Here is a 14,900-nt window from a genome sequence, read left to right as displayed (position 1 = left end):
ACTCAGAAGAATTTTATTTCTTGAAAAAGAAAATCATTGTTTGGTTTTTCTTACCTTATAAAGGATAGAAGACGGCAATCCTTACCCACTATTAGCTGAAAAACAAGTAGATCTCTAGCTTCTACAGATTCAGGAATGGCTTAGAAATACTTCACAATCTATAGAAAGAATGGAAAATGAGAATACTAAAGAATTATGGGCCTTCTTTCTCGACAGTTTGAACAAAGCCAGTAATTTATCTTTAGCAACTTAGAATGTTATTTAGAAGAGGGTCTGATTTTCTAAAGAAATGTCAGTTGAGCTGTCACTCATTATCCCAATTATGATATTATCTAAGGATACAGTTATCAGAAAACACTATTTATATATGTAAATAACATATATATTTAATATAAAATTTGTTTAATGGGCCACAATTTTTTTTATTTTGACAGCACAGAAGGCTGTCAAATGAAGTTTAAACAGATGGTTTGGACAACTAATTCCTAGTTAGATCTGATGGATCTGGTAGAGGACAGGAAGGGGGAGAATGGGAGGAGTTCTCATGGTATCATGAAGTGACTGCTACCACCACACTCTTAGAGGACCATTTGGAAAATAGCTACCAATGGTAGCCACTAGGGAAAACAGTATGGTTTCTCAAAAAACTAAAAACAGTATTACCATATGACCCAGCAATTTCACTCCTGGGTACATATCAAAAACAAAAAACACTTATTCAAGAAGGAATGCACTCCAATGTTCAGAGCAGCATTATTTATAACTGCCAAAATATGGAAGCAATGTAAGTGTCCATCAACAGATGAATGGATGAAGATGTGATATACATATGCATTGGAATACTGCTCAGTCATAAAAATAATGAAATTTTGCCATTTTCAGCAACATGCGTGGACTTAGAGGGCATTATGCTACGTTAAATAAGTCATACAGAAGTAAGAAGATTGAATGATACCACTTATACGTGTAAAATAAAAATACAACAAATTAATGAATATAACAAAAACAGAAGCAGACTCATAAAGAACAAGCATAGTTACTAGGAGGAGGGTGGAGGGGCAGTTATGGGATGAGGGAATGGAAGGTACAAACCATTAGGTGTAAGATAAATTCAGGGACATACTGTACAACATGAGAAATATGGCAATATTTAATAATAACTGTAAATGAAAGGTAACCATTAAAATTGTGTAAAAATTTTTTGAAAGAAATAGTTACCAATTCATGGTAATAACAACAATAAAGAAGATATACTGAAGAAAAGAGTGATAAAATATTGATGATGAACATAAAACACCATCTGAGCAAATGGAATGGTGTAACATGTCCTTGGATTGGGTGACTCAGTATTATATATCCTCAAAAAATCAGTATAAATTTAGTGCAATTCCAATTAGAGTCTCAACAGGGTTTTTCATTTATGTTTTGGGGGACTGATAAAATGATCATTAAATCTATATGGGAAAGCAAATAGACCCTAAAAAACACTGAAAAAAAGAATAACAGTAAGGGAACTTGTCTGATATCAGCACATATCTTAATGCTGCTATAGACTAATAGGGTGACAATATGGAAAGAGACTAATAGAACAGCAGAACAGAGAACCCAGGAATAGATGAACAAATGCAAGAGATTTTAATATATGACCAAGGTGGTGTTTCAATTCAGTGGGAAAATGGTAGAATATTTAATAAATTATGCTGAATGAATTATCAATATAGAAAAACTGAAGACAAAGCTGTATGTTACATATGTATAAAAATAAATCCAAAAGGATTAAAGACTTGGATGGAAAAAAGATAAAATAAAATGATAACATTCTTGAGGTTTCCCTGGTAGCTCAGTGGCAAAGAACCCATCTGCTAACGCAGGAGACATAGGCTTGATCCCTGACACGGGAAAATCCCACATGCTGTTGAGCAACTAAGCGCATGCGCCGCCACTATTGCGCCTGTGCTCCAGAGCCCGCGAGCTGCAACTAGTGAGCACACGCGCCGTAACTACTGAAGCCCGCACGCCGAGAGCCCGTGCTCTGCAACAGGAGAAGCCACAGCAGTGAAACCTGCGCACTGCAACTACAGAAAAGCTTACGCAGCACCAAAGACCCAGCACAGCCAAAAATAATTTTTTTTTAATGACAACATTCTTAGAGGAAAACCTATAAACAAGCTATAATCCCTCAGAATAGGAAAAAATTCTTAACCAAGACAGGAAACCCAAAAGCCATTGAAAAAGACACAGTAATTATATAAAATTTAAGATGTCTAAAATTATAAAAAGCTATCATAAACAATTGGAAAATATAAATATGAGGATAAAATGCAGTGCAGATGACAAACATCTATACAGAGCTCTTTTACACATGAGTAGGGCTTCCCTTGTGGCTCATTCCCCCACTGCCAATGCAGGAGACACAGGTTTGCTCCCTGGGTCAGGAAGATCCCCTGGAGAAGGGAATGGCCACACACTCCAATATTCTTGCCTGGGAAATCCCATGGACAGGGGAACCTGGGGGGCTACGGTCCATGGGGTTGCAAGAGTTGGAGATAACTTTAGCAACTAAACCAACCAACCAAAAAAAGATAAACAGCCCAACAATAATATGAGCTAAAGACAAGATTAACCAATTCAGAGGCATGTCCAATCCAATTTCAACCTATAAATCAATGTTCAAACATACTTGCAGTAAGGAAGGCAAATTAAATTTTGCCATCAAAGGCAAAAACCAAAAGGTGATGCACTTTCAGGGTATTGTTGGCAGAGAAGAGATAGTGCTCTTGACCATTGCTTGTGAAAATATCAACAATAACAATCTTAGTAAGCAATCTGACAAAACTGATGATAACTAAAATCTTTTTAAAACTTTAAAATTATGTAATACATGAAATTTAAAAACTGTAAGTGAAAAAAGTACACATATAAAATGAAAAAATAACCAATGAAAATATGCCAATAACTATGACATCTTTATTTCACTCTCGCATTTCAATGAATTCAGCTGTAAGTCTAGACTCAAATTTCCTGTTTCAAAAAAACTTTGCAAATATTATTCTAGTTTTGCTGTTTAAAATGTCAGATGAGCTGAGCCCTGAAGAACTGATGGTTTCAAATAATGGTGGTGGTGAAGACTCTTGAGAGTCCCTTGGACTACAAGGAGATTAATCAATCCTAAAGGAAACCAACCATGAATATTTACTGGAAGGCCTGATGCTGAAGCTCCAATACTTTGGCCACCTGATGTGAACAGCTGACTCATTGGAAAATACCATGATGCTGGGAAAGACTGAGGGCAGGAGGAACAGGGGACGACAGAGGATGAGATTGTTGGATGGCATCACTAACTCAGTGGACATGAGTTAGTGAATTTAAGCAAACTCTGGGAGATAGTGAAGGACAGGGAAGCCTGGCATGCTGCAGTCCATGGGATTGAAAAGAATTGGAACACAACTTAGTGACTGAACAAGTACTGCTATTTAAAATGTCAGATGTGAATCTAATTTCATTCCTCTATAGATGGTCTGCTGCTTTCTTTCTGGAATTGATTCCTTGCTCCTAAATTTCACTTTACTGTATCATGTTGATATTTTCCCTTTTCTCTCTCATGTTGGTACACAATAAGACCATTTAACCTTTAATCGTGGCAAAATTTCAATTAGCAATTCCTCAAATGTTTAACTTGATTTTTTTTCATTCAGAAGCCCTACTAATCAGATGTTGGCGATGATTCTATTTTTCATGTCCTTTAACATTTTTTTTCATTTTTACAATTATTTGTTCCCTTCTCAATGCCTCTGGGAATGTTTCAAAATCCAGTCCATCTCATCAATTCACACATTGATTGCATTCATGCAACCTATGAGTTAAGTTTTTTCCATTATATCTTATTGGTTCTTTTTTATAACTTCTTGCCCCTGTCTAATATTTCCAGTGCCCTCCCATATGCCATTGAGAATATTTATTATGGTTGTTGTGAGCTCTTGTTTCTTTAGCTCATTACTTCTGTTCCCTCTGGAAGTAGTTGCTCAGTTTGTGATCTCTCCTTTACATCAGTGTTGCTCAAAGGTCTAGTTTTTTCTGTTCCTTTTGGAGCATTAGCTATAGTTTTTATATTAAGTTCTGAGTTCCAACTATATCCCAGTTGCTTTCGAGGCTTTGAGTCCAAAATTAGACTCAAAGGAAGAAAACCACAATTGCTTTAAGTTCCCTATCCTGACTCTGCTTCGGCATAAATGAGACATAATGTCCTCAAGAATTAGCCTGGTCTTAGTTTTTTCATTTTCAGTAGTGCTAGACTAGGTCATAGACCTACCAACCATTTTCCATTTGTTTATGGAAAGAGTTACAGCGTTCCAGGTATAGGAGAGATAGCAAGGACTCAGAATGGCAAATCACTATGGAAAATGCCATTATTTCCAAAATTTCTTGGAACCTTAATCCTCTGTGATTATTACTGTAAATCTTATTTTCCTCCCTCTCCTTCATGGACTTGCATAATTTTTTAATTTCAAAAATATTAAAATTTACTTTTGAGGATTTCTTAACTGAACTGACCCTGAAGATAACTCGAGAGCTCCCTTGGGTTTTATTAAACCAGTTTGACTATAGCTGATCTAAAAATATAACAGAAATTGGCGTGTCCTGTGGAATTATTTCTGTTTTGCCTCCCTGTTCTTAATATATCAATATTTGTATCTTACCAGACATCTATACAGATGTCTAGCCTTTTCTTTTGATCTGACATTTACTTATTCAACAACTGTTTGTTGAACACTTGCATATTATTGTTCTAGTTGTCAGGTGCCCAAAAAGAAAGACACAGTCCCTGCCTTCACAGAGCATTAGAGTCTAACAAAGAATCCAGATTGAATGCGGGTTCTGTTATAGCAGGGATTTCTTCCTATGTTGTTTTCCAGTATATCTCAGGTACCCAGGTCAGTGTAAATATTGACTGCATATTAAATGAGTAAACTATTGACCCTTATGACAAGTGGGTTGAGTGTTATGGTGGGAAAGTGCAAGTGTCATGGAGTATATAAACAAGAGGCCTTACCTGCTCTGGGGGGATCATACAGAATTAGTTCTCCAACTGTTGGAGCCCTCCCTTTAGGGTGTTTTATGCAGGCTTAGCTAAACAAGCAGCATCCCGTTCCTATTCAGGCTGCCCGGCCATTATATACATGGAGGCCTGAGCCACCTTGGATTTTTCAGTATTAATTTCAGTAAATGACAAGTTAGACGAACTGCTTAATAATATCACGTGTTTACAGAAACAACAGAAAAATCAGTTTAACAATGCCTATTTGCGTTTCTTGCTTCTTGCCTGCCCGTGCCTACACCCCATTTTCTTTTCTAACTTGCAGATGAAGGAGCTTCCATGCATCCTTGTGATGATACATACTGTGGACCTTTCCCAGAATCTGAGCCGGAAGTGAAAGCTGTAGCTAACTTCCTCCGAAAACACAGGAAGCACATCACAGCTTACCTATCTTTTCACGCATATGCTCAGATGTTGCTGTATCCATATTCTTACAAGTATGCAACAATCCCCAATTTTAGCTGTGTGGTAAGTACTTGAAGCTGGATATGTGTGTTGGGCTTCATGCTTTTCTAATGCTAAGATGGTCCTATGTAATGATGCAACAAGCATTGTGTATATATATACACACACTATACTATATATACTATACTATACTATATATATATACTATATAGTTATATAGTATAACTATAGTATAGTATAGTTATATAGTATATGTATAACTATAGTTATACATATATATAGTTATATAGATATAGTACATATATAGTATATATATATACAGTAACTATTATATATACTATATACTATACTATATATATAACTATATAGTATATATAGCTACATATATATAACATATACATTAAGAAAGATCTTAATCATATACAGTAACTATTATTATCCTCATTTTACAGATGAGGAAACTGAAACCTAAACATACTAAATAATTAAAATAAGAACACACCGCTATTCACTGTCATACCCAGGATTCACTCCAAATCTAGCTCCAGTGTTGTTGCTTTAAACCACTGTGCTACACTGCTTCTCAAATGCTATCATTTGAAACTATTTACTTTCTTACCACATGTTATTTAGAAAATGTCAGGATAGATTTGATTGTTTTACAGCTTCGGTCGCATATGCAGGAGTGTAATTAACTTTATTGAGTAAATAATTGTTCATAAATTATGGTCTGACTCTCATTAATTAAAAGCAAGTTTTAATTTATAAGTGCTATTCGCTTAATGCTACTAAGTCTCTGGGCATGTATCTGACAAGTTGGTGCTTAGAATGAACAGCTTTTCAAGCGTGAGATTACTTGAAAGTGAAAGAGCAGAGTTCCTTCCTCTCCTCATCTCAGAAACCCAACAAGCTATCCACTACAGGAATTAATTCCTTGTAAATGAGTCTGGTTCCGAGCCTATAGTATCTAGAGGCCAATGAAGTTCAAAGCCAGGCCAAGCTAATAGATAGTGTTACAAGTAAGGAACAAGGAGGGAGAAGGGATTGGGAGGGGGCATAGGCAGGCTTTGGGTTGCTGTTGATGTTCTGTTCTTTGTCTGGATGCTGGTTACTGGATGAGTGTGTGCAACTTGTGATCCTTCATCAAGCTATAAATTTAATTTGTATACACTTCTGTAAGTATGTTACACTTAAAAGTTTTTTTCATAAAAGCATCCCCTTTCTTCCTATACCTCAATCTCCAAATCCTGCATCTGTTGCTTGGGGTTGCAGGAATCCCTGATCTAGATATCCAGGACCTAGGAGGAATGAGGAACATGAGGTGGTCAGAAGGTGGTCTGGGGAAGGCTTGTTTCCTATCCAAAAGAGGAACTCTGTTCTTAGCATTTTGTGCAAGAATTCTGAGCAAATTCTCTCTCTTGAGAAATACTGTAAAGGTGGGAGTGATGCTAGATGGTGCTATTCTTCAGCTCCTCAGTGGATCAAAGACACTTTTCATTTTCGGTGTTAGTGACCTGGCAGCCTAACACCTTGTACTGCAATATTTCTATAGGCAATTGTTCATCCCTTTCTAAATTGGGCACAGCGTCTGTTTGTATCCTCACGACTGATTATATAGAATATGCAATGTATTCAAACTATCACATGAGGATGGTCTCCATATTTTGAATTTATTTTCCCACCAGCAGTTAAATTACTTTCTTTTTGTCTTGGATTAGAGGATATGGTATGAAAATTGGATCGGTGGTTCACAGCCAGTGATGAACTCTCCTCCCAAGGGACACTGGACAATGTTAGGGACATTTTTTGATTGCCACCACAGGGGTGGAAGATGTTACTGGCATCTAGTGGGTAGAGGCCAAGGATGCTATGAAATATCCTACATTACACAGGACAGTCTTCCACAGCAAAGAGCAATTCAGTCCAAACTGTCAGCAGCAACCCTATTGAGAAATCCTGTTCGTGGGTTGCAGATAAGCTAAATCGCTAAAACCAAGATTACAGTTCTCAGAAACTAGATAGTCTGTGAATGTTAACCAGAAACCATTCAATTCTGTTCAACTTGTTCAAAAGCATTCCATCAATATGTAGGAGTCTGTGGTTCTGCTAACGTATTTAGGTCATGAAGATCTTTTTTTTTTTAACTTTTAAAAAATGATTATTATTTTTGGCCATGCTATGCCACAGCATGTGGCATATGAGATCTTAGTTCCTTAACTGGGGTTGGAACCTGTACCCTCTGCACTGGGAGCATGGAGTCTTAACCACCAGATTGCCAGAGAAGTCCCCAAACTTGCTTTAAATATAAAAATATTTAAAGAACAAATATACTCCTTACTTAGCTGAGATCCAATAAAGGAGGCCTGGGTCCTTCTGAACAACTGGGGAGAAAAAAGCAATGGAGAAAGGAAGAATCACTTAAACTCGTCTAAATAGATGCCACCCTGGAAAATAATTCTTAGAAAATTTGATGAAGTTTCTACTCTGTGGAAGGAATATGCCTAAACCTCTTATCAACATACACCCCAGTCGCAGAAGTCCAGTGATCACAAAAGGCTAAAACTATGTTTTGTGAAAACAGGCAGAGTGGTTATCTTTTTTTTTTTTTTCTCAATAGTTTTTTTTCCCCCCTTGGGTTTAGTCATCTGAAATAATAAGGGAAAAAGGTCTGCTCATATCAGAATGCAGTAATCTTCTAAATGTAGAAATATCTGCCCTTGCCATGGACTATTGCTGAGGCCATTGGAGAAAATGCTAAGTCTTTGCACATTCTCCATAAAGATACCTCATTATGGTGTTTACATTCCTATTCTGTTGGCTCCCACGCACAGAATGTCATCATCAGGGAGATCAATAATAAATGTTTGTCAGGTCCTACTGCCTGGTCCCTAAATAGCCCTGTGTAGCGTTTGCTGCAAATGCTGCTCTCTGCATCCCAGAGGTAAGCGAGAACAGCAGGCTGAAGCCGGGCCCAACATACAACACCGCGTTGCCCAGAGTGCTTCAGTGTGCTGCATTCAATTATTCACAGGCAAGTGGAAATGGGAGAGTCATATACCAGTCTCAGCATACTTCTTTTCCCCTCACTGGTCACTCAATATGTCTCTAACTCCTTGTTGAAACTAGTCCTTTCACACCATTTGAAAATGTTTTCACAGGGTAGTCTTTATCATTTGAGTTCATCTTAGGCTATTCACCTTTAGGTATTTTGATGGCATTTATTTTTCCTGCTTTTTGGCATAGGTAGGAAGTTCCACCTTAGAATTTCTATATCTTAGCCACACCTGGCTGAGCTCTGCCAGAGGAGTGTGTAACCTTAGAAGTCAGGAAGCATTCTGAAAGTGTTTCCATTCCCACGAAGGATAAACACACAGAACAAGAGGAGTCACTGAATTAAAGGGTTTGGGAACTGATTCAAATGGGTTTTAACTACCTTGAACCTAGCCACTGAAGTATGTACTTAAGGACTGATAAGATTATCTTGATGCTCTTGCAGATCTATGCTTATTCAACATACATGCAAGAAATAGTGATTAAGGGGACTTCCCTCATGGCCCAGCGACAAAGACTCCATGCTTTCCCTGCAGGGGGCGCAGGTTCCATCCCTGGTCAGGAAACTAAGATCTCTCATGCTGTGTGCCTAAAAAACAAAAATTTTAATTAAAATAATCTATTTTTTTAATTTCTCTTAAAAACAGTGATTAAGCATCTGTTATATACAACCATGTTGCTAAATGGTGTGTATGTAGCTATGAGTAAGACTGACATGAGCTCCGCCCTGTCGAGCATTTTGTAATTTATAGAAATGCTGTCTCTGAACTAGTTCGAAATAAAGAGGGCAGAACACTAAATCAGTCTCGGAAGATGTCTTTATTTCAACCCAACCATTCTGTGCAGTGTAACCCCAGTCTGACCACTGAACCTTGATGAGCCTTCCTTTCCTTGTCTATATATGGAAATATTACTGATCACTGGCTCACTGTAGAAATTAAGGGAAATAGTGTGCTCTAAAACATATTGCAAAATGCAATATGCAACAAAGAATAACAATATTACTATTACATACAGCTATTCATCAGTGTGCCCAGAGTTCTCTAAATTGAGTACTGATAATGCTCAGACAACATGTCGGTGTTTCTAAAGGTTTCAATGCAGTGATGTATGTGATATAATTTCTCCATTTAAATTAATAGGAATCTGCAGCTTATAAGGCTGTGAATGCACTTCGGTCAGTTCATGGGGTACAGTACCGATACGGGCCTGCCTCCAGCACATTGTGTAAGTTTCCTTTGGATGCTGTGTTGGAATCATCTCTTGAACCAATATCCTGTGTAATGACTTCCCTTTAAAAAAAAGAGAGAGAGAAAATACGTTCCCCACTCCCCAAAATGAAATTTTTGACTACCAAATTAGCCAAGGAAGACAGAAGTTTATGTCTGACTAGTTTTACGCTGCTTGATAGAAATGACTGTCCCAATTCAAATAAATCCTACACAGAGAATATGCTAAGCACATAATAAAGACTACAGAGTTGAACTGAGATCTCATGACAGTACAAAGTACCCAAATGGGCTCCTTAAGCAGGTGTAACTCCTGTGAAATGGTAATGGGCCTTGAGAAGAAAATGAAGTAATGTTTCAGCTCTGAAAGAGCTTCCTTTTTATCCCTTTCCTTCACCATTCTTGTTATGACATTCTGTTTCTTACATAACACCGTCAACTGAATTTCTTCTTGAACGGTAATTAAAATATCTATTTCATGTGAAATAAAGAGTAACAAGTTCTTTCCAGTGTATGGATATAACTTGGACATATATAGAACCAGGAGACATGGATTCTAGTCTTAATTCTGCCACTAGTTAGATGGAATCCTGACAAAGACGATAATCCTGGGCTTCAGTTTGCACGACTGATGCATGAGGAATGGGACTAGGTCCTTTCCCATAGTCTTTCAAACTCTGCAATTCATTAACAGACTTCTCTGGTGACCCAGTGGTTAAAAATCTGCCTGCCGATGCCAGGGACACAGGTTTAATCCAGGAAGATCCCAAATGCCTTGGGCCAACTAGGCCAAGTGTCCCAACCACTGAAGCCTGAGCACCTAGTGCCTGGGAGCCACGAGAGATGCCACCACAATGAGAGGTCCACACACCACAGGAGAAGACCCTACTCTCCACAACTAGAGAGCCCATGTACAAAGACCCAGTGTAGCCGAAAATAAATTTAAAAGTAAAATTAATTGACTATATGATTTAGAAAATCTAGTGAGAAACCATATATTCCTGAATATCTAGTGTCATTCTAGAAGCTCACCATGATCATATAGTGGATCATATAATGTACATTATATGTGGGTGTACAGACATTGACATTCAATTATACTTTTCAATGAGCTAGCAGATTTCTCAATTTCTTTAATTTATCCATTATAACCAATTTATCCATTTCTAACCAATCACTTCTTCAGCCTTCAGAAGAAATGCTTGGCTTGTTAATTAACATTGTTTATAAGTTTATCCTGGTAATGGTGATATCTTAAGTATCAGAAATAATTTTTTTAAAGTTAATGATCATTGGTCTATTGCTGACCTTTCTATAACTGTCTTTTAAAAGAGCCACTTTGAAAGGGGAAATATAGTATTTTTAAAAATCACATTACCAGTTAATGCCAATACAATATATATTAACAATCTAAAAACATTAATTTTTAAAAAGCCTTACTCACAGTTCACCTTTCAGCTTGGTATTAAGACAGTCATAGTGTTATATTTACTGAGAGCAACCTGTTACCATAGAAATGAGGCTGTCATATTGCCATGATGTAAGGGTTGGCAAATATTGTCTCTGACTTCGGCTACTATGGCTACTATTTGCAGTTCCAGTGACTGACTCTAACCCAGAGGGACAAGGAAGCCGCAGCCTACCTTCTGGCCCCAACTGAAGCAAAGGGGTCCTTGGAAACAGCAGAGTCATTTGATTGTCATCGTCATGTAATTCTGTCTAACTTGTCCTAGCAAAAATGGCATCAAAAAGTAGTATCATTTGAGAGGCAAAATTTTAAAATAATGGTGTTATGTTAGGCTGGATCATATAAACTTCAGGAAGAAGTATATAAAGATTCTTCTATGAAAAATTATTCATTTATGAGTTAATTACTAAAAGCATGTTATGCTAAAAACTGCATACTAGGCACTTTGGGGTTAAAGGTACTAAACAGTAACACCAAATGCATCCTGATTGCTTTAATTTTCAAAACAACTCTATGCAGGAGGTACTATGATCCCTTTTTCAAAAGGAAGACTGAGGCACAGAGAATCCCAGAAGGTGCTGGGATTGGACACAGTCCAAGCCCACAGTGTGGGCTTTCAGTTCTGTGCCGGAAAGCTGGAGTGTGTAAGGTCACAGAAGCCAGAAGGAGAGAGTTGCCAGAATGGACTATCAGCTAGGTTAAATGCTGCTGAGAGACTAAAAGTGTGATCTGAGCAAGGAAAAAACAAAAAAGGAGATTAGGCCCGCTGTCAGAGGTGACCTTCAAGAACAAACGCTTCATAGTCTGGTAGAGGCAAGAAGCAGATTGAAAGTGGTTGAGGATGTAGAAGCAACATATATAGATTATCTTTTGAGAGCTAAACAAAAGAAAGAAGAAAAAGAAGATAATATATAATAGGGATCTTGAGAAGGAAGTGCTCTAAGGAAGTAGGGCTGGGACAGTTTGGTCAATGAGGATGCAAGAGAAGGGGTGGTCTATTAGTAAAACAAGGTCCTGGAGAAGGGACCCTCTCACTACCAGAGAAGGCAACAAAAAATAGTATCAGACAATGTCACGTGTAAAAGACAGCAGCATTTCTTCCTGAGCTAGGATAAAGGTGACGAGTGGGATGGAAGCAGAGGAGGTGCTGAGTTAACTACTGATGATGAGAGTGGAAACAGTGATAAAGTAAGGGGCGGGGCCAGAAGAGAATGACGAAGGGTCTGTAAGTGAAGGTCTAGAAAAAGGCACCTATAATACCATTGGTAATGGAGAAAAACTTCAGAATGAATGAATTTACAACAACAGATTTTCTCCATCTCCCTATTGAGATCGAAAATGGAAAAACTGGACTTCGGAATTGAGAATTAGTAAATCAAAAGCAGAAAAGGGCTAGAAAAGAAGGGTCTAGTGAGAAATTTAGTGGTGTAATTCATAGTCAGCTAGAGAGTTCAATGAAATTCTAAGAAGCCTGTGGGCAGTCTTAGAAACTGCAATAAGTAAAGGCAAAGAACAAGTTCATCAGGAGTGAAAAACAGGGGATATAGAAGAAATGAGGTTTTCTGAGATCAGAATTTCAATATTCTAGACCTTGGAAGAGAAGAAAAAAGCCCACAATATGGGTATGTTTCTTGGTGAATGAAGTGAGGGTGGAGAGAAATGATATTGAAGTTGAAGCTGAGAAATTGAGGTCATTGTACTGGAAAAGCATTGCTGCATAGACTAGATCCTCCAAGAGCAAAGTTTTCATAAATGTCAGAGGCAAGAACCAGACTGAAAGTGGCTAGGATGATTTATGATGATAGCAGGTATGATTTATAAGTTCCATGAGCTCAATGTTAAGGAACTCTGGTTAAATTGCTCCTGTTGAAAGGGTATTTAAGTGGAAAGATTTAGTATAGCTTAGTAAGCAAGTACTATATATACATTTTGAAAATTACATACTCTAGTGAAGTTGACATTTTTTTTTTTAACTTTTAGATGTGAGTTCTGGTAGCTCAATGGATTGGGCCTACAAAAATGGAATACCCTACACGTTTGCTTTTGAACTACGTGACACTGGGCATTTTGGCTTTTTACTCCCAGAGACACTCATCAAACCCACCTGTACAGAGACCATGCTGGCTGTGAAGAATATCACAATGCACCTACTAAAGAAGTGCCCCTGAACCACCCCAAGGGGCAGGTCAACCACCAGAAAGAGCCGATTCTGTGCAAGATTCATGTGAAAGTGGGTGGATATTGTTACAGAGAAGGGCAACTGCTGAGAGGGAACCTAACTGTGGACTTTAAAATCTTCTCATGCAATCCCATTCTCTGTGGCAATTAAAAAAATGGTTAAAATATATATATATAGCCTACTTTGTTGTAAGAGAAGACATCCATTTTCTATCCATTTACAGTCTTATTTGTTTAAGTGGGGAGGAGATGTTTTCTGATTTGTCTCAAGAAATGTACAAATTGGGGATTCTACTTCAATAAATCTCATGTTCTCAATTAAAATCTAGGCTACTAATCATGTTTTATCACTTGGTTCTCATGTAAAATGAAAATTTTAGAATGGAAAGAAATATATTTCTTAATATCATAAATATACAGGCTAATAAGACCTCAGATTATTCATATCACCTGCTGGCATTAGTGCACCAAACACCTATAAAGATGTAGCAAGGAAGGGCAGTTATGTTCAGACTTTAAGAATTCCACTTAAAAAAAAAATAGAGTAAACATTAATTGAGGAGCCACACAGTGTTAAGAGCTTTACACTTACTAGCAATCTCACCAATTCCTCAAATACTATTGGGTTTCCCTGGTGGCTCAGAATCTGCAGTCCCAGCTCCTGCAATGCAGAAGACCTGGGTTTGATCCCTGGGTCAGGAATATCCCCTGGAGAAGGGAATGGCTACCCATTCTAGTACTCTTGCCTGGAGAATTTCATGGACGAGGAGCCCAGCAGGCTACAGTCCATGGGGTCACAAAGAGACAGACAGAGTGAGTGACCTTTCACTTTCAGACACGACTGTCATTCCCATTTTTCAATTGAGGAAATTGTGGTTTAAAAGGATGATATCAAGCAGGGGGTGGGATAGGGTAGATTGGGTAATTGGGATTGGCATATATACCCTGCTGCTGCTGCTGCTGCTGCTAAGTCACTTCAGTCGTATCCGACTCTGTGTGACCCCATAGACAGCAGCCCACCAGGCTCCCTTGTCTCTGGGATTCTCCAGGCAAAAACACTGGAGTGGGTTGCCATTTCCATCTCCAATATATACCCTACTATGTATAAAATAGGTAACTAATAGCATTGATGACTGTATAGCACAGGGAACTCTACTCAGTGCTGTGTTGACCTAAATAGGAAGGAAATCCAAAAAAGAGGAGATATTAATATATGTATATGTGTGGCTGATTCACTTTGCTGCACAGCAGAAACTAACGCAACTTCGGAAAGCAACCGTTACAAAAAATTTTTTTAATGTTTTTTAAAAAGGTGATATAGATTCCCATTTCTAAGAATATGATAGGATAAGTATCTGTACTGGTGGAAATAACTCAAGCTTCTAGACAATACGTAATTTTTAAAAATCATATTTAAAACATCAGATCAAGAAGTACAGAAACCTCAGGGCAGGGCTTGAGTGAAGACAGGATC

At 37.8% G+C, this 14,900-nt stretch overlaps 1 protein-coding gene and 1 long non-coding RNA gene across 3 annotated transcripts in view; one reads left to right on the top strand and one right to left on the bottom strand.

The window, feature by feature from the left end:
• Positions 1–11,360, bottom strand: part of LOC133260508 (uncharacterized) — a 179,788-nt gene extending 168,428 nt beyond the window's left edge. Inside the window, exon 1 of the long non-coding RNA XR_009740839.1 lies at positions 11,225–11,360. This is a non-coding gene — a long non-coding RNA (uncharacterized LOC133260508). The remainder of the gene's footprint in view (positions 1–11,224) is intronic.
• CPA6 (carboxypeptidase A6) overlaps positions 1–13,750 on the top strand; it is a 294,614-nt gene extending 280,864 nt beyond the window's left edge. For both annotated transcript variants that reach the window (XM_061438927.1, XM_061438926.1), the window contains 3 exons: positions 5,361–5,563; positions 9,694–9,778; positions 13,229–13,750. In XM_061438927.1, the coding sequence (XP_061294911.1) occupies positions 5,361–5,563; positions 9,694–9,778; positions 13,229–13,416 (476 nt within the window). In that variant the 3' untranslated portion in view covers positions 13,417–13,750. The remainder of the gene's footprint in view (positions 1–5,360; positions 5,564–9,693; positions 9,779–13,228) is intronic.
• Positions 13,751–14,900: the final 1,150 nt, after the last annotated feature.

Source organism: Bos javanicus, chromosome 14 (assembly GCF_032452875.1).
Source record: "Bos javanicus breed banteng chromosome 14, ARS-OSU_banteng_1.0, whole genome shotgun sequence".
NCBI lineage: Eukaryota > Metazoa > Chordata > Mammalia > Artiodactyla > Bovidae > Bos > Bos javanicus.
This window is presented reverse-complemented; position numbering and strand designations above follow the sequence as displayed.